General features: G+C 36.7%; 4 protein-coding genes across 5 annotated transcripts; all 4 read left to right on the top strand.

Annotated features, from left to right (window-relative positions):
• Positions 1 to 1,897: 1,897 nt before the first annotated feature.
• Positions 1,898 to 6,438, top strand: LOC108826634 (mediator of RNA polymerase II transcription subunit 15a-like). 2 transcript variants are annotated; one of them, XR_008938278.1, is made up of 12 exons: positions 1,898 to 1,977; positions 2,422 to 2,546; positions 2,641 to 2,743; positions 2,822 to 2,921; positions 3,154 to 3,936; positions 4,047 to 4,117; positions 4,193 to 4,267; positions 4,352 to 5,125; positions 5,203 to 5,466; positions 5,714 to 5,904; positions 5,977 to 6,065; positions 6,130 to 6,190. XR_008938278.1 is itself a non-coding variant. In XM_056993456.1 (12 exons), the coding sequence occupies exons 2-12, from the start codon at positions 2,437 to 2,439 to the stop codon at positions 6,326 to 6,328; spliced, it is 2,754 nt and encodes a 917-aa protein (XP_056849436.1). In that variant the 5' UTR covers positions 1,898 to 1,977; positions 2,422 to 2,436; the 3' UTR covers positions 6,329 to 6,438. The 2 variants fall into 2 exon arrangements, 1 of the variants encoding a protein (XP_056849436.1); XM_056993456.1 differs by having other exon boundaries at positions 5,714 to 5,899; positions 6,130 to 6,438.
• Positions 6,439 to 8,372: 1,934 nt separating this feature from the next.
• Positions 8,373 to 11,131, top strand: LOC108825283 (probable mediator of RNA polymerase II transcription subunit 15c). The gene is given in 8 exon segments (XM_056994996.1): positions 8,373 to 8,470; positions 8,564 to 8,666; positions 8,765 to 9,439; positions 9,517 to 10,008; positions 10,099 to 10,338; positions 10,426 to 10,629; positions 10,632 to 10,777; positions 10,856 to 11,131. Coding segments are annotated over 8 exon segments (2,205 nt in total). The 3' UTR covers positions 11,103 to 11,131.
• A 255-nt stretch (positions 11,132 to 11,386) lies between these two features.
• LOC108823997 (uncharacterized FCP1 homology domain-containing protein C1271.03c) lies at positions 11,387 to 13,474 on the top strand. The gene is made up of 7 exons (XM_018597323.2): positions 11,387 to 11,542; positions 11,770 to 12,218; positions 12,304 to 12,385; positions 12,467 to 12,533; positions 12,628 to 12,813; positions 12,906 to 12,966; positions 13,069 to 13,474. The coding sequence occupies exons 2-7, from the start codon at positions 11,813 to 11,815 to the stop codon at positions 13,233 to 13,235; spliced, it is 969 nt and encodes a 322-aa protein (XP_018452825.2). The 5' UTR covers positions 11,387 to 11,542; positions 11,770 to 11,812; the 3' UTR covers positions 13,236 to 13,474.
• A 514-nt stretch (positions 13,475 to 13,988) lies between these two features.
• Positions 13,989 to 15,639, top strand: LOC108826381 (BAHD acyltransferase At3g29680-like). Its single transcript, XM_018599768.2, has one exon. The coding sequence runs from the start codon at positions 14,019 to 14,021 to the stop codon at positions 15,408 to 15,410; it is 1,392 nt and encodes a 463-aa protein (XP_018455270.2). The 5' UTR covers positions 13,989 to 14,018; the 3' UTR covers positions 15,411 to 15,639.
• Positions 15,640 to 18,054: the final 2,415 nt, after the last annotated feature.

An 18,054-nucleotide genomic window follows, 5' to 3' on the forward strand; every position in this document is an offset into this window, starting at 1 on the left:
AGGGATTTTTTTTGCTTTAATCTCGCGATTTAATATATTGACTCAATTATTTTGACCTAAACTCTATTAGTTATTACTATATATCACAGAGTAAATTTCTATCTATTGTATCAGAACTTATAAATTTCAAAGCGTACAAAGATTATGAGTGATATGAATTTTATCTCTGATTTGAAACCAATTTACATTTATAACACGTAACCTTCGTTCGACTATGATTTTTAAATTTCTATTATCTATTAAATTAAACGTTATAATTTTTTTTACATCATGCACAAGATGATGGTTACCACCTAGAATGGTAAATATTATAGGAGATAATGTGTCAGATTTGTGTCAGATAACTCATGTCATGATCGTGTGTTGTTTGCAGTATTCACTTATTCATATTGTATATGAATATAACCAGATAATCTTAAGTAAACCAAAAATGAAACAATTTTTTTCCTCTCTAATGATGTCGCTTTCCTGGAGGACGACCAATTCTCCTTCCAATCACCATTGGCAAGTAAAGCGTGAGTAGAATCGAGTGAGGTTTGAGATTCACTGCTATGATACCATGTTAGTTGAACTCAATCTCTATAGAAAAGAATATCGAAAATAGAAAGTATTTTCTGATATTCATATTAATATTTTAATGAATTCTTGATTGAATTTAAATATTTTCTATAAATATATTTTTAATAAACGTAAAAGTTTTTTCAAACAAAACTGTACTACATCGAATGCAAATGTTTTTTTGTCGTGTCTCGAACCAAATGATCAAACTCTCTTCAAGTTATTTGTGCCCTTTCCCTTTGACTGAAAGCTTTAGCCTGATGATTTTGTCTACAAACTTTATCAAACAAGCCGTATTTTTTGGCTGTTCACCATGTCTATGCGAGTTGTTCTCCCTCCATATTGTATGCAGTGTAGCTTGTAGTGTGTACCCGATCAGAAAGGTCTTTGTCAAGGTGAGCCATGGGTTTGATATGATCCTGATAAGTTCATTCTAGTCTGCAGTGTAGGTAGCTATCCTGCATAAGAACCCCCCCCCCCCCCCAAGCTTCTTCCAAATCTGTCCTGAATAGCAGCATCCAAAAAAGGAGATGGGAGCATGATTCTTGAGTGTCATTGCATAGGACACAGGTGGTGTTGAGACCCATGTTCCATTGCTGCATTCTGTCCACTGTTTGTAGTCTTCCAAATAAGGCAATCCATAACAGGAGAGAATATTTTGGGGTTGATTGGGAGAACCAAACTCCTTTGCTCCAGTTGCATATTTGGTGATGGCCTCCGAATTTGTTCCGAAGTTTTTCTAGCAGAGAACTTGGTTACAAATTTATCCTCCACAAAATAATAACCTCATCCTCATAAGGACTGAAGCGGATAGCAATTATCTCCTCTTCTACTTCATTTAGCAAGTTCACTCTGTGTCTTCCTCTTCTGTGATATTTTCTAAAAATTAAACTACTTACAAATTATTGACATTTATGAAGAAAGGTTCTCAAAAGTATATAAAATTACCTCATTTGAAATATATTGCATTTTCTCTCTTCTATTTTCTCGTTTTTCTTTTTTAATTACTTTGGTCAATCTCATTTTTTTCTAAATTGGTAAGATATCCATTAGATATAAATTCAATTGGCATACTCTCATAAATATATTCACAAAAATATAAAAATAATAATGATGTAGGAATTTGTGATTGGCCAAGTCAACGTCATACTTCACATATTTTCCTTATTCGAATTTGGTGATTGACTGAAATAAAAAAAAAACTTAATTAATAAGAAAAGCAGAAACTATATATTGAGATTTGGGAGACCTACGTGTTGGTCTTTCTTCAATCAAACTCTCTACTCTTTCCCCCTTCAATATCTATATCTCTCTCCCTCTCTACAAACCCGTCGAATCTTTCTCAAACTTTCAACCTATTCTCGATTCCTCCTTCCTCAATTCATCGATCACGCTCCTTCCCCAGTCACCAACGTTCTCGTGGGTTTTTCTTCTCCTCCTCCTCTATTTTTCTTCTGGTGGGTTTTGCTTAGAAATCTCAGTTCTGTTGTGTAGAACCAAACATGGGTTCTAAGTTATAACATTCTGGTTCTGTTTGCTTAATGCTTGTATAATGTTCTTAAACTGATCATGTTATGCGTGTGATTTGTATTTTTTTGTGTGTGTGTGTGTGTTAATGTGATCAAAGCATCTCCGTTTCGGTCTTGGTTTTGTTCTTTAACCTAATCTTCCTAGAAACACACTCGCAAGTTGTTTGATCGCCACGCCAACTCGAATACTAATGACTAAATTCACTAAGGGAGGAATATGATTATGGTTTAATAGCATTAATTAATTAGCACCAATATGCGAGATTAGTTTTAGATAATGTGAAGGTTAAATATCACCAGTTAATTGCAGTATCTGATCGTTTGTTGTTGATAGGTAGCTAGAGACTTAATGGAGGGACATTCTAGTCGGAAGCCTAACGAACAAGGCGGAGACTCTCTTGCTAGTGATTGGAGATCACAACATGAGCCTGATCTACGTAAGAGAGTTGCTCTAGCAATGTAAGCCTTCTTATGCTTGTGTGTTTGTTATTACTGTATACAACTTTTTCATTAACTTTGTAACCGATAATTTGTTCTCATGTTATGTGTTAAGAGTGGAGAAGTTGAAGATCTTTTTTCCTAGACATAATACAGATAGTATTAAAAAGACCGCTTGTACATTTGAGCATAAGATCTATGGCATGGCGAAAGATAAGGTACTCAAAATACAAATAGGGAGAATAGATCTTAGTCTTGTGAAGATACTTTTGCTGATCTTTTTGCTATGTCTCCAGAATGATTACTTGCGGAAAATCCATGAAATGATAATTGCTACCGAAAAAAAATTCAGAACTGGTGGTACTTCAGCCAATGGAGCTAATACTCCAGATCAAGGTTTATAAGATTTTTTCTTTTTATTGTTATTTTTTTTTTTAATATGGTAATTTCAGTTTAGGGCTAGAGCTTCTCTTTTGGTGATCATGTTACTGAACTCACATTCTATATCTAGAACTGTTTCAAATCATTTAAGTTTATTGGTAAATCTACTTAAGAAGTTTGAGAATCATTACATTTCTTATACAATCGTTTTAGCTTAACAAGTTTTCTTTTGATGCCCTTTATACAGCAGCTCAAGCTCTGAATCAAGGACAATCACTTCCCACCTCGTCGGCATATGCACAGACTCCAACAAGCCAACGATGCTTATCTGAAAGCAACATTCCTGAATCTTCTGGTTTGCCCACTCAGCCTCCTATGACCGTTTCTGCTGCGTCTCAGAATCTAAACATTCAAATGGGTGAAGGAGTTGAATCAAATCTTGGTCCCGGTCCTCAAAGACAGATTCAAGGAAGGCAACAGCTTCTTCAGAAGCCTCAAAAGCAGCAACAGAGTTCCAACACCATGTACCAGCATCAGATGGATCAACAGCTTCTGAAAGGGAAAATCCATCACGGGAATCACCAGCCGCAGCAGCATCACCAGCAAATGCCTCATCATAGATCATTGTCTCCTATTGAGCGGTCTTTTCCTCAGTCTTCTGCTCTTTCTAGTCATCCACAGAAGATGGCTGTGCCGTCCCAGCAACATAAAATACTAGAACGGAAGCATCACATTAGTCAACTGATGAATGGTCAAGACACCCAGCAGACTCATCTAACATCGCAACAAAGCAATGGGGAGAAACAACGGACCTCCCAGCAGAACAGTATGGCTAGCTTTAATGTGCATGGATCAAGTTTATTTGGTACTCAAGGCCAAGAGGTGAAGCGGTCTCAATCAATGATGCTACAACATTCGAATAATACACAAAGGTTTCAAACAGCAGGTTCTATGCACCAAAGCCAGAACCTAGCAGCCCAACAGAAACAGCCATATCAATTTCAGACAGCCCAGCCGGCAAATCCATCTAGTATGTTATTCTTTTTTTACCAAAATTGGATGATAATGTTTTTTTTTTGTAGAGCATCAATGAATATATATATCATCATTTATGATTCTAATATCATTATTGTTTTGTAGTCTCTCAAGATTCTAAAGGCAAGATGTTAAACATCAGTGGTGGTGACTGGCGAGAAGAGACCTATCAGAAGGTATCTTAACATCACAAACATGAAACTATCTTATAAAACCTATCCATTAAACTTATCATTTTTTTTTCTCTACAGATAAAAGCTCTCAAAGAGGAGCATTCAATTCTTCTGAATACAATGTTACAAAGATTATCTGAAAATTTGCAAGCGGTACTTCAGTCATAACCTAAATTTTTTTTCATTTATTATTTCTTGTTAAAGAAGTAATTATAAATAAAACCAATTTGTTTCCAGATTGATTCTATTCCTGAACAGAAGATGGCATATGAGCCTCATGCTAAAAATCTAAGGGCAGGCAAAGCGGCGTTGGAACAAGTTCTTGCGTTCTTAAATGTCAGTAGGGGCAGTGTATCAGAGAGGCTCAGAGATAAGTTTAGCGTATATGAGAGACAGATATTGAAATTTGTCAAGTCTCAGAGGGAATGGCAGCAGCAACAAGTGCATCTCCATCCTTCTCAGACTCATCAAACATCATTACAATCTCAAAGTGGTCAAGTCCATGTGCCACAGTCCCTTGACAGCGTTCAAATGAATTCAAGTTTGATGCCAAATCACCAAAACGGGCCCTTATCTTGTTCAGTATCTTCTCTTAAGACATCAAGGGGGAGTTATTCGTCGCAGACAAGGCCTATGAGGGAACCAAAAGATGACAACAACATTATGTCGTCCTCATCAGGAAATGCCGTGGTACAACATTCTCTTGAACAGAGTCCACAGCTGGTCACACACTCGAACCAGGAGAGGCGGCAGCAGCAGCAGCTTCAGCAACATCTCTCATCGAGTCAGCGCCACCTTCCAAAGCCAAGTGCTTCTCCAGCACGTGTGTCTGACATGTCTCCATCAGCTTCATCACCTCAGGTGCAGAACTACCATTCTCCTCATCAGCTGGTGGAGCAGCAGACTCTTCCTACACCATTTAACAAAACAGAATCTCAGGAGCATCCTCCTCTGGTTACTCCTACTCCTGAGCCAATCACAGAGCGGCCTATTGATCGTCTGATAAAAGCGGTGAGTCAAGAAGTCACACTAAAACCATCTTTATCTTTGATACAACTGTTAATGTTTGTGTGTGTGGCTTTTGCTAGATTCAATCATCATCACGTGAATCTTTGGCACAATCAGCAAGTGAGATGAGCTCGGTCATCAGCATGAGTGACAGGTTTGCTGGTTCGATCCACTCCACCAGAGGATTTAGAGCTAGTGTAGCCGAGGATTTGAGTGAGAGGACAAGGCTCCGTTTGCAACAAGGCAATACCAAGAGATTTAAGCGCTCATTCACCACTATGCCTCTAGATATCACCACATCACAATCTGACAGCTACAAACAGTTCAGTGTCGACAAGATCGAGGTAAAAACGTGGAGCCAGTAAATTTTCTTTTAGCTTTACAGAACCATGAAAAGAAGATTGCAGTATATCCAAGCCGGATGAACATTCGCCTCAAACCCCCTAAAATTTTTGAAAAAAATCATATATAAATAAGTCTCCAAATTTATATAAAAAAGATTTCAAACTGCAAATTTATAAAATCTTTTTTAAACCATTTTTATCCCCCGAAATCTAAAGGCCGGCCCTGAGTATGTCTCAAATATTGCAGCCTAGTCATGCCCTCCTGCAAGAGATCACTGAAATAAATGGGAGGCTTTTAGAGACAGTGGTGAGTATATGCAATGACGATGTCCGTCCAAGGGAAGTCAATTTAGGATTAACAGTCGTCACGTGTGCTTATGTCCCTGTGGCTCTCAGTCCCACATTCAAAGCTCTTTACGATTCAGGACATATCGTAAAGTCTCTCTCTCTAAACTAATTATTTTTTACTAGTGCTCAGATGCTGAAGTCTCTCCATGTTTTGATATGCAGTCACAGATTCAGCCGTTACGTTTACTAGCTCCTCAGAATTATCCAAATTCCCCAATACTTCTAGATAACGTCCTTTTTGACAGCGCCAGGTATGAAACTATAATAGAAGTTGGTTGATATCACAAGAGGGAAACTAAACAGTATTCCTTGCAGTGAGGATTTATCTTCGAGAGCTAGATCGAGGTTCAGTTTGGCCATGACGAAATACTCAGAACCAGTGTTACTTAAAGAAATAGCTAAAGTTTGGGATGAGTGTGCGAGAGCTGCAATGCTCGAGTACGCTGAAAGGCGTGGTGGAGGCACTTTCAGCTCCAAGTATGGTCGTTGGGAGTCTGTTCTGAGAGCTTCATGAGCTTTTTTAAATACCTTTTGTACAGAGGTTGAAAACTTTTAAAAGCCTCAAGTTAAGGTTTTCTTATTTGCCTTGCGGTAGAAGAAACATCAATATGTGTATTGTTCTTGTGAGTTCATAATGTTTACATGTGATAAAGTACATTTCATAAGAGTCATGAAAGCCTCAGAAGTTTTAAACTTGAATTGGCCAAGTTAGGACTGGGCGTTCGGGTACCCATTCGAGTTTCGGTTCAGTCCATTCGGGTTTTGGGTTTTCGGAGTCAAAGATTTCAGCCCCATTCGGATATTTCTAAGTTTCGGTTCGGATTCGGTAGAGATCTTTGCGGGTTCGGTTCGGGTTCGGATAACCCATTTAAAATGTTTTTAAATTTTCAAAATTTATTATATATTTTAAATTTTCAAAATCTATAAGAAAGATAATATATTACATATAAATTTTCATAACATATATGTCAAAATACCTTAATTTAATATATAAATTGGTTTTCTTTGAATATTTGGATAAAGAATCAATAGATATTTAACTATTTTGGTGTTTTCAGTATACTTAGCTATTTTAAACATTTACTTTTGACTATTTGCATATATTTTTCGAGTATTTTGGAAAATTTAAAGGTATCTTATATATTTTTAATATTTTTAATATATATTATATATAAAAATAATGTATATATTTAAGTATATAAATTTATTTCGGGTACCCAAAATATTTTGGTTCGGATCGGGTTCGGTTTCGGTTTTTTAAATACCGAAATTTTGAACCCGTTCGGATATTTAATCAATTTCGGTTCGGATTCGGTGCTACTTTTTCGGATCGGGTTCGGTTCGGTTTTTCGGGTTCGGATTTTTTGCCCAGCCCTAGGCCAAGTCTAATCTTGGAATTTAATTAGAACTAACATGAAAGTATCTAACTAACAATCATAAATGATATGGACTAGAGTACATTAAAACATTACTAAACTTTCGAAAATCATCCTATAGATCTTTAACAAACAAGTGAATAAATAAAAAAAAAAAAAAAACAAACAAACAAGTGAATATCACAGTCTCTAGAGTCGCATTCAATTGTATTTTCCCTGAAGCTTTTGTAGAAACTTTAACCAGTTTCAGTTTCGATTCTTAGATTTGACTAATTAATCTTTGTTATATTAGTTCTTATGAACAAGCTTTCTTTAATTAGTATTTGGTTATAAGCTTACCAAATTAAGGAATCAAACATGAAAACTTACCCACCAAAGTTCAGCGGTGATTTAACATTTTACCAAAATAAAAAAGTTCTACGGTGCTACTACTTTACTTTGTAGTATTAATACTAAGACTTAAATTGTACTTTACAGATTCTTCCATACGTACATTCGAATTTGGTAACTGAACGAAGTAAAAAAAAAAGACCTTCCCACCAAAGTTCAACGGTGATTTAACATTTTACCGAAAAACAAAAAAGTTCTACGGTGCTACTTTGTACAATTTATACTTACTGAGACTTATAAATTGTACTTTACAGATTCTTCCATACATACATTCGAGTTTGGTAACTGAATGAAGTAAAAAGAAAAAAAAAAGACTTGATTAATTGCGAAAAGCAGAGCAAATTATATTGAGACTCTTACGTAAGAGTTTTTCTTCAAATCAAAATCCCTCTCCCTCTCTAAAAACCCTTGGAATCTCTCTCAGAATCTCTAACCTATTCTCGATTCCTTCTTCCTCAACTCATCGATCACCTTTCCTTCCGCGATCTCCGACGGTGATCTATCGTTCTTGTACTCTTTTCTTTATTCTATGTTCTTTAAGTTCTTGTTTGTGTTGTGTGAGTTAAGTTGATCAAAGCATCTCCGGTTATTTTTGGTTTAGTTCTTTAACCTAAATTTAAACACACTTGCAAGTTGCTTGATTGTCACGCTACTTCAAAAATTGATGCTCTAAGGGTCACTAAGGGAAGAATATGACATTGGCTTGTTCGATGGCATATACTAACAATGATTCTTGATAGTCTGTTTTTGACGTCTCTGATCATTTCTTGATGCTAGCTAGGTAGACACTCAATGGAGAGAAGTTGTAACGAACAAGGCGGAGACTCGCTTGGTAACGATTGGAGAACACAGCATGAGCCTGATCTACGAAGAAAGATTATTTTCGCAATGTAAGCCTTATCTTGTAAAAGCTTTATATGTATATATATATATCCGTCTCTTCCGTCACTGATTATTTTGTTGAAATCTCATGCTATGTGTAGAGTGGAAAAGTTGAAGATAAGTTTTCATCAACATAGTGAAAATGATATTAAGAACATGACTTTCAAATTTGAGGATAAAATCTATAGTATGGCCACAGATAAGGTAAACTCAAAACACACACAAATAAGCCGAGAATTAGACCTCACTCAACCTTGTGAAGATACTATTCTATAATCTTTTTTTTTTGCCTAATGTCTCAGGATGATTACCTGTGGAAACTCAGAAGAAAAGTTCTTGCTCTGAATCAAGGACAATCTCTTTCCACCTCGTTGAACATCCAGAGCAATCTCAACAGTCCTGAATCTTCTTCTGGTTTGCCCACTCATGTTCCTACAACCACCGTTTCTGCAGCTCAGAATCTGAACAGTCAAATGAATGAAGAAGGAGCAGCATCACCAGCAAAGTCACAGAGTTCCAAAACCATGTTCCAGCATCAGATGGATCAGCAGCAAAGTCTGTTAAACCAACCTATCCAGCAGCAGTTGCCACATCATACCTCATTGACTATTATTGAGCAGTCTTCTCCTCAGTCATCCGCTCTCTCTAGTCTACCATCTTCAGGCCAACCAAACTCTCAGATCGCTGTTCCGTCCCACGGACAGAGACAACCAGAACACGAGAACCTCATTAGTCAACTGATGAATAATGGTCAGCAGAATCATCTAACATCACCACAAAACAAAGGGGAGGAGGAGCAAGAACAAACTCCTAGGGTATTATCTACCTCCCAGCAGAACAATATGGCCAGCTTTAATGTGAACGGACCAAGTTTGTTGGGTGCTCAAGGCCAAGAGGTGGAGCAGCAGTCCCAACCAATGATGCCACTCCATCTATCTAGTACCAGTGGTGACTGGCGGGAAGAGACGTATCAGAAGGTAATCTTGGCTCTTAACATCACCAACCATTGTCTTTTAATAGTTTCCAAAACTTTTTAATCATTTTTTTCCTGCAGATAAAAGCCCTCAAGGAGAAGTATGCCCTTGTTCTGAGTACATTGTTACAAAAAATTTCTGATAAACTGAGGGAGATGGATTCTCTTTCTCAACAGAACATGCCACTTGATCGCAAGGTAAAAAGGAGCAAATCGACGGTGGAACAACTTCTCGAGTTCTTAAACGTCTGTAAGAGCAGTGTGTCAGAGTTTCACAGAGATAAGTTTAGTCTTTATGAGCGCAACGTATTGGGATTCAACCAGTCTTATCAGATCCAAACTCAGAGGTCAATGCAGCAGCGGCAGCAGAAGCAGCAACAAGTGTCTCAACAAGAGCCACAGACGAACCAGCTTCCAAAGCCAATGGCTTCTCCAGACCACCCCATATCCGTTGAGTCCCCTGTTTCGAATGATAACCGAATCCAAACAGAATCTGATCAGGAGCATCCTCCTCTGGTTACTCTTCAACGCGAGCCAGTCTCAGAGCGGCCTATTGATCGTCTGATGAAAGCTGTGAGTCAACAAGTCATATATATGCATACGCTAAAGATTTATCTTGATCCCTATTTGTTAATGTGTTGTGTGTGCGTGCGTGACTGCTAGATTCAATCATCATCACCTGAATCTTTGGCACAGTCAGTCAATGAGATGAGGTCAGTCATCAGCTGGACCGACAGATTTGCTGGTTCGGTCCACTCCGTTGGAGGATTTAGAGCTCTTCTAGGGGAGGATTTGAGTGAGAGGACAAGGTTGCGTGTGCAACAAGGAGATACAAATCCAACTAAGAGATTTAAGCGCTCAGTTACCGCAATACCTCTTGATTCCAAAGTTAACAAGATTGAGGTAAACTATGGAGACTTTTAAATTTTCTTTTTAACTTAAAACATTTGAAAAGCAATAATGAAAGAAGGCCATGTCTCAATCTTGCAGCCTAGTTATGTCCTACTGCAAGAAATCTTTGAAATAAATGGGAGACTTGTAGAGACAGTTGTAAGTATATGCAATGAAGATGTTTGTCCAAGTGAAGTTACTTCAGGATTAACAGTCGTCACGTGTTCTTATGTCCCTGTGGCTCTTAGCGCCGCATTCAAAGCTCTTTACAGTTCAGGACGTATCGTAAGTCTCTCTAAACTTATACTTTTACCAGTGCCTTGACTCAGCTGCTTATGTCTCTCATGTTTGATATGATGCAGTCACAGATTCAGCCGTTACGCTTACTAGTTCCTGAGAGTTACCCATGTTCCCCAATAATTGTCGAGAAAGTCCTCTTTGATGCCCCCAGGTAATGGAGACTTTAGTTGACCACAAGAGGATACTAAACGTATATATGTTTTGATCTTAAGGATTTGATTCCTTGCAGTGTACACAAGAGGATTTATCCGCGAGAGGATTTATCGGCGAGAGCTAGAACGAGGTTTGGTTTGTCTATGAAGGAATACTCAGAACCAATGTCACTTAAAGAGATAGCTAAAGTTTGGGATGAGTGTGCGAGAGCTACAGTGCTCGAGTACGCTGAAAGGCATGGTGGAGGCACTTTTAGCTCCAAGTACGGTAGTTGGGAGTCTGTTCTAGCTAAGAGCTTCATGAGCCCTCAATACTCAAGTTAGGTTTTCTTATTTTGCCTTGTGTTAGAAGAAACAATCAATATGTATATTGTTTTTGTAAAGTGCATATATAATAACTATGATAAATGTTAGAATATTCACACTTCCCACATAAATATATATAAATTATTACATGTATATATGGTTCCCTCTTGAATGCTACCCAAAATAAATTAATTTAGATAGGGATTAGTGGTTAACTCTAAACCAGAGTAAACCGGCTCGAAAACCCGACCGGTAACTAACAAACGCGGAATATAAGGACCCCACTAAAAAGCACGTCCATTCCATGGATGGAGAAGACCAAACGACATGGAGCAGCTGTCGTTTTTTATCGTTGAGATCCGCTTATAACTAATCTCTTCGTCTTCCCAACCAAATCTAAATCATAATAATTCACATAAAAACACTGTGTTTCCCTCCAGCTTGCTTCTCCAAATAAGGTCAACTCTCCAATTCTCTCTCCCCCAAATTTTCAAAATTTCGATCCTTTCGTCATAAACAAGATGAATTAGATGTAATTGACTCTGTATCTAATAATTCGAACCAATGTTTGTTAGAATTTGATCAAAATTGTGTAATTGGTGGTACTATTGTTGTTGATTCAGATCTGCTTTATTTTTTGTTTAGTTTTGACTTTTTTTTCTCTCGCTTTTTGTTTCTTCACCAGAGGGTTGATTTGAAGTACTAGCTGCTTAGTGATTCATCATATTATGAGAATGAGTGCAATTGAACATCTCGTGGAGGAGGAATCTGTGATTAAGAAAGCGAGAATAGTCGGTAACGTGGAAGAGGTTCCAACAATGCCTGTGTTGGTTTATGTTGCTGTGGAAGGGACTTGTGTTGTTTCTGCTGCATCAGGTGATGGAGAAGAAGAGAATAAGAAGAAGATTGAGGAGGAAAATGCAAACACTGAAAAGCTTCCACCAGCTTTGGAGATGGAGAAGAACAACGAAGCTTCTGTTGCTGTTGTTGTTACTAGCAGAGATGTAATTATGTCGAATCCATCATCGGTCTCAAGGAGAAAACTTCTCGTTCTTGATCTGAATGGGTTGCTTGCAGATATAGCTTCTCCTCTTGCAGGTTGTAAAGCTGACATTAACATTGGAAGAAGGGCAAGTGAGTCTCAAAAAAATCTTTTTGTTTCTTACTTTCTGTCACCAGTACTATTTTGAAAGTTACTTAATTAGTTTGCAATGTTCAGTTTTTAAGAGACCCTTTTGTGAAGACTTCTTGAAGTTCTGCTTTGACAAGTTTGAAGTTGGTATCTGGTCCTCTAGGAAAAAGTAAAGACATTACTCATCTTCTTTATTTCACACTTCTCTTTTATGTAAATTGGTTTTTAACAATTTTCTTTTCTCATACAGGAACAATGTTGACAGAATCACTGACTTCTTGCTCGGTGATATGACGAGGAAACTGTTGTTTTGCTGGGTAGGTTGTTCTTGCAGTAACCTCCCCTGTTTTTTTTTTTTTTTTTTCTTTTTTCTTGTTTGTTTAATTTTCATTCATTTTGCTACTGTTACAGGACATGTCTTACTGTGCTACCACGACTCTTGGTTCACTTGAAAATAGACACAAATGTGTGGTGTTTAAGGATCTAAATAAGCTTTGGGAGAAACACGACCCGAGACTTCCTTGGCAAAGGGGTGCTTACAACGAAACTAACACGGTTTTGCTAGATGATTCTCCTTATAAGGCTTTGCTTAACCCTGTAAGCTTTATTCAATCTTAGTTTTGGGTCATTTAAACACCATTCTTTAGGCTCCTCCATGTTATTATTAACTCTTTTCAAAATGTTAACAGCCATATACAGCGATATTCCCACACTCATACAGCCATCACAACAAGTCAGACACATCTTTAGGTAAACTTTCATCTTTTTTTCCCTTATACTTGATAATCAAGAATCAGTACTTCGGTTGTTTTTGTAGATTATGAAAAATTCATCTCTTGTATGGAAATTCAGGTACTGATGGTGATCTGAGACTTCATCTGGAGAAGTTAGTAGAAGCTGAAAACGTTCAAGATTTCATCAAGAACAACCCTTTTGGGCAAGAAGCTATTACGGAAGCTAGTGAAACTTGGGAGTTTTATAGAGAGGCCACTAGTATGCATACACATACACGCATTTAGAAACCTCATACGGTAGATAAGAGAAGGATTGTTGCATGATTATTTCTATGTGGTTGATGTTGTTGTTATAGTTTTTTTTTTTTGGATGTTTCACTGTAGAGGCTGGAAACTACAGGTAATTTGCTTGCTTAAATCTGGTTTATAGATTTTGATTTTGTTTCTAAAGATTTCTCACCTATGATTTTAGTTTTATTTTTGCTTCAGTTTGTAACTTATGATATTCAAAGTTTGTTAGACCATCTTTTCTTTTTTGTCAACTTCTTATATTACCAACATATTTATAGTTTTTGTTTTTGCTATCTAAGACCATCTTAATATAGTGCTACATTTTTTAAGATATTCTTGCTATTCATTTTACAACATCCACATTGCATAGTTTCCAGATTCAAGATCTAAACTTATATACATCAATATTTTGGCACGATTTAGTCACCGAGTCATATATATAATATCCAGCAATAGACATTTGTCAGTAGAGTTTCTTAAAGTATCTTTGAGATGCTTTTAACAATCAGACTTTTCTCTTTTTTAATTCTGTTCTTCATTTTTGTCATGAGATACTCAATGGAAATGCTCTTATTTTTTATTATATCTATCTGTATTTTTGAAAGTCCTTGTGCCGACAGAACGAATCTTCATATAACAACAACTGGTGTTTCACGTTATCACATGTTTAAAACTTGATTTCAAGTAATATAATAACTGCATATGCATTTGATGAAAGCTCTATATATCTCACTTAAAAAGAACTATTGTTCAACATCCAACTCTGCATCATCATCAATGGAGCCAAAAGTAATCAAAATCTCCCACATCAACCCCGCAACTGATCCGTCCCGCGACGACCCGCTCATCCTCCCACTCACCTTTCTAGACTTGCGTTGGGTAAGATCATACCCTTCACAGCAAGTCATCTTCTACAAACTCCCCGAGGCATCATCACGCGAGTTTTTCCACTCCGTGCTTCTCCCTAAGCTCGAGCGCTCTCTCTCTCTCGCGCTCCGCCATTACACCCCCTTGGCCGGTCACCTCACGTGGAATCAACAAGACCCTAAGCCCCGAGTCGTTGTCTACGGCCACGACACCGTCAAGCTAACAGTAGCTGAGTCCAGCGCTGATTTTCTCCTTGTCTCCGGCAAGGGACTACGTCCTCAGTCAGAGTTACGTGTCTTGGTGCCTAAGTTATCTATTACGTGCGACTCTGCATCTCTATACGCTTTGCAGATCACGTTGTTCCCAAACCAAGGGTTTTGCATCGGCCTAGCAGAGCATCATGTCTTGAAGGACGGCACTGGATCCATAATGTTCGTCAAAGCATGGGCTCACATTTGTAAATCATTGGAAGACGGAGCATCAATGACTTTGCCTAGTCTTCCAAAGGAGTTTACTCCAGTAATAGATCGCACCCTCATCAATGTCCGGTCCAGTTTTGAATCCAAGATTTTGGAATCAATGTCGTACTTCTCAGATGAAAAAGATGGGATGAGAACCATGAAGCCGCCTCCGGTGGGAGAGATTTGTAACGATCTTGTCCGGATCACACTCGAGATGACTCAGGAGAAAGTCGAGAGACTCAAAGAGCAAGCCATGCGAGAGTCTTTGCATGAGCTTTATTTATCAACGTTTGTTATAGTAAACGCATATGTCTGGAGCTGTCTGGTGAAGGCGCGTGGAGTCAACGAAGAGAGACCATTGCGTTTCATGTATGCGGCTGATTGTAGGGACCGGTTAGATGTTCCTAAGAGGTACTTGGGGAACTGTGTGGTCCTTATAAATTGCATTGGTTACAAAGCAAATAAATTAATGGGAAGAGATGGTTTTGTCAACGCTGTTGAGATTCTTAGCGACTCGGTCAAAGGTTTGGGTTCACAAGGGACTGAGGAACTTTTGGAGTCTTACATTGATGGAATGAAGCTGGTGCAACCGGATACTCATGTTGAGTCCGTCTCTGGGTCGAACCGGCTTGGGTTTTACAGGGCGGATTTCGGGTGGGGAAAACCGGTTAACCATGAGATTGTCTCCATTGACCAGTATCCAGCGTATTCGATGTGGGAGAGGAGGGATGAGACCGGTGGCGCTGAGATCGGTTTGTGTTTGAAGAAAAGTGAGATGAACACTTTTGTTTCTTTGTTTAAGCTTGGTCTGGAGATAATTGATCAATCACAACGTGTGTAATGGGAAAGTTATCTTCCATGCCAATGCCCTTCAATTAGTTTCTTTTGAAGCCGATAGTTGGAGGAATGACATGGTTTGGAAATTATTTTTTTTTTTTTTTTTTTTTTTTGAAAAAAGGTTTGGAAATTATTGTACCACGTCTTTTTGTAACGCCGTGCATTTTCCGATTCCAAGAGCACTTTGAAATAAAATATTGTTAGGTACTCCATGAATGCAATATATACGGCTTCTTCACCTTTTTTCTTCTTGTTATTGTTTTGAACTTCAAAATTTGATGTAATAAAAGTGGAGCTGTCTAAATATATCTTCCTAAAAAGAAACATCTTGACAAGCAGAGGCGGAGGTAGGTTGAGACTGACTGTGAGTGGCATGTACCCCACTTTAAATTTTATTTTCTGTTAAGTAATATGTCAAAATTTATATATATATGTATATATATATACCATTTATTTTACAGCCATTTATTCAAACATCCGATATTCAAAAGTCCGATCCCTGACCGTTCTAACCGATTCGCTGTCCCTCATCATGCTACTGAAGAAGACAACCACTTAACCTTAACTGTTCGGTATCATGTTTGATATATATCATGTTTTGTCGTACTTTGATCAGATTTCTTTTCACTTTATTTCTAAGACTTTTAACGGTGAGGCTGACTTGGTGGCAAAGTCTGCCCTTGCTCTGTTTTCTGTAACCTTCCCTCTTGGAGGATGACTCTTTATGTTTGAATGAATGAATGCATTGTGTTTGACCAAAAAAAAAATATATACCATTTATTTAAAATTTTGTTATATTATGTGTCTCACTAATTAAATCCGTCTTCCATCCGCCCATGCTGGCAAGCTCAAATGTATAGTTGTTTTTAATCAAAATATATATATTGGTTTTGAATAGTAAATTGTGTAAAGTTAAGTTTGAATCTAGATTGATACTAAATCATCACAAAATTATAAAAATACACACATTACTTATAAAAATGTCCAAACAAATCCACATGCTGTAGGCCAGCTGGTTTGAATCTGAATGTCCAAACAAATCCACTTGTCATAGATATTGTAGTTAATCAATACTATTAATTCTTCAACATGTCCAATTGATATTAATTGGGTCCAACATATTTTATAACTGTATTTAAATGATTTATCTAAATATCATATAACCACCTTAGATAACCACCTTCTAAAAGTTATTAAAATCCACGTTATAACTGTTCCTCCCAAAAATAGTTACTTTTTTCTTTCAGATAAAGTTTTGAATTTATCAGACAGGTCTGTGATTTGGAAAATAAACGAAGTACCATTTTCATGATACAATTTTTAGAAAATAAACGACGTGATGTACATAGGATATTATATTTCTTATGAAACTTTAAAAGTTAACTAATATTAATATTAATTAATGGTGGAAGCGGATTACTATTAAAATTTAATTTTATGATTGACGGAGTTTAACCGGTTTAAGTGAATTTTTAATAGAAATAAATATTCATATAAACTCATTTAGTTTAACGGGTTTTAAATAGGTTATTCGAATAAAAAATATTTATTAAATGTGATTCTACTTAAAGTTAGTGAAGACCATTTTAACCTAACTATATATATAACAGAATATGTTAAACAATATTTCTTTAAACATTTTTCAAAAAAATTATTCGGTTTTAGTTGCGGGTTGAGTTTGATATTAGTTTTCGAATATAATAATTTAAGAACTGTTCGAGTATATAGATCATGTCTAATAGAGTATGAGATTTTTATTTTTGGGGCGATTGAGATATAAATATTCTTGACTAAATTATGTTAGGTAACTACTAAGTAAATATAATATGTTACAAACTTTAGAAATAAAGTTTTAAAATGGTTTCTGAAATGCATATGGTACAAGTGTATAATTATGCAACTTGACAGTCACCAAAAATATATTAAATTAAATTAATATTAAACACTAATATAATTATAAAACACACACAAATTAAATTAAATCATTTAAAAAAAACATAAAACAAAACATATACCCGCCCTTTAAAGGGCGGGTCAAAATCTAGTTGGTTTTTAAAAGGCAACTTCGTTTTTGCAGGAAACGCGAATCTCTCGTTAGATCATAATAGATTAACGGGATCTATGAATTATAAAAGGTTTATATCAGAACAATAAGTCTTTCTGACTTACTATCTAGATAAAGTTTATGTTTCTCTTTTCTGATCAGTGGAGATAATCAGCACCTTCCTCCACTCACGTTCTACGGTGGTTAAAAGTTCATTCAACTAAGAATTCAAATAAAAGAACCAATGATTTCGTTATCTACGTTATCAAAATATATTTATTTTCTGGTTTTAGAAAAAAATCAGAATTAAATATGATTAAACTGAAAATCTTTTTTACCGGAAAGTGATTTTCCATACTATAAGAATGAGATCAAAATAATACCACACATACACATTTACTCATTTAGAAACCTCAAACAGTATATAAGATTATTCCTAGGTGTCAGGACAACCAGGGGAAGAAAGAAAGAGTAACTGACACGAATTTGAAGTTGTTGTTACAAAAACTTTTTCCTTTTTTTTTGGGTTTTCATTATAGAAGTTAGAAATTACAAATAACGGCATCTCCAACCCTACTCCATTTTCTACTCCAAACATCATTTT

The sequence above is a fragment of the Raphanus sativus genome, chromosome 9 (genome assembly GCF_000801105.2).
Source record: "Raphanus sativus cultivar WK10039 chromosome 9, ASM80110v3, whole genome shotgun sequence".
Taxonomy (NCBI): domain Eukaryota; kingdom Viridiplantae; phylum Streptophyta; class Magnoliopsida; order Brassicales; family Brassicaceae; genus Raphanus; species Raphanus sativus.

Excerpts from the sequence above, each read along its gene's own strand:
- LOC108823997 (XM_018597323.2), top strand. The coding sequence starts at position 11,813 with ATGAGAATGAGTGCAATTGAACATCTCGTGGAGGAGGAATCTGTGATT. Across the intron at positions 12,386-12,466 it reads ATCTGGTCCTCTAGGAAAAA|GAACAATGTTGACAGAATCA; the intron begins GTAAAGACATTA and ends TTTCTCATACAG. Across the intron at positions 12,534-12,627 it reads GGAAACTGTTGTTTTGCTGG|GACATGTCTTACTGTGCTAC; the intron begins GTAGGTTGTTCT and ends CTACTGTTACAG.
- LOC108826381 (XM_018599768.2), top strand. The coding sequence starts at position 14,019 with ATGGAGCCAAAAGTAATCAAAATCTCCCACATCAACCCCGCAACTGAT.
- LOC108826634 (XM_056993456.1), top strand. The coding sequence starts at position 2,437 with ATGGAGGGACATTCTAGTCGGAAGCCTAACGAACAAGGCGGAGACTCT. Across the intron at positions 2,744-2,821 it reads ATGGCATGGCGAAAGATAAG|AATGATTACTTGCGGAAAAT; the intron begins GTACTCAAAATA and ends CTATGTCTCCAG. Across the intron at positions 4,268-4,351 it reads TATCTGAAAATTTGCAAGCG|ATTGATTCTATTCCTGAACA; the intron begins GTACTTCAGTCA and ends ATTTGTTTCCAG.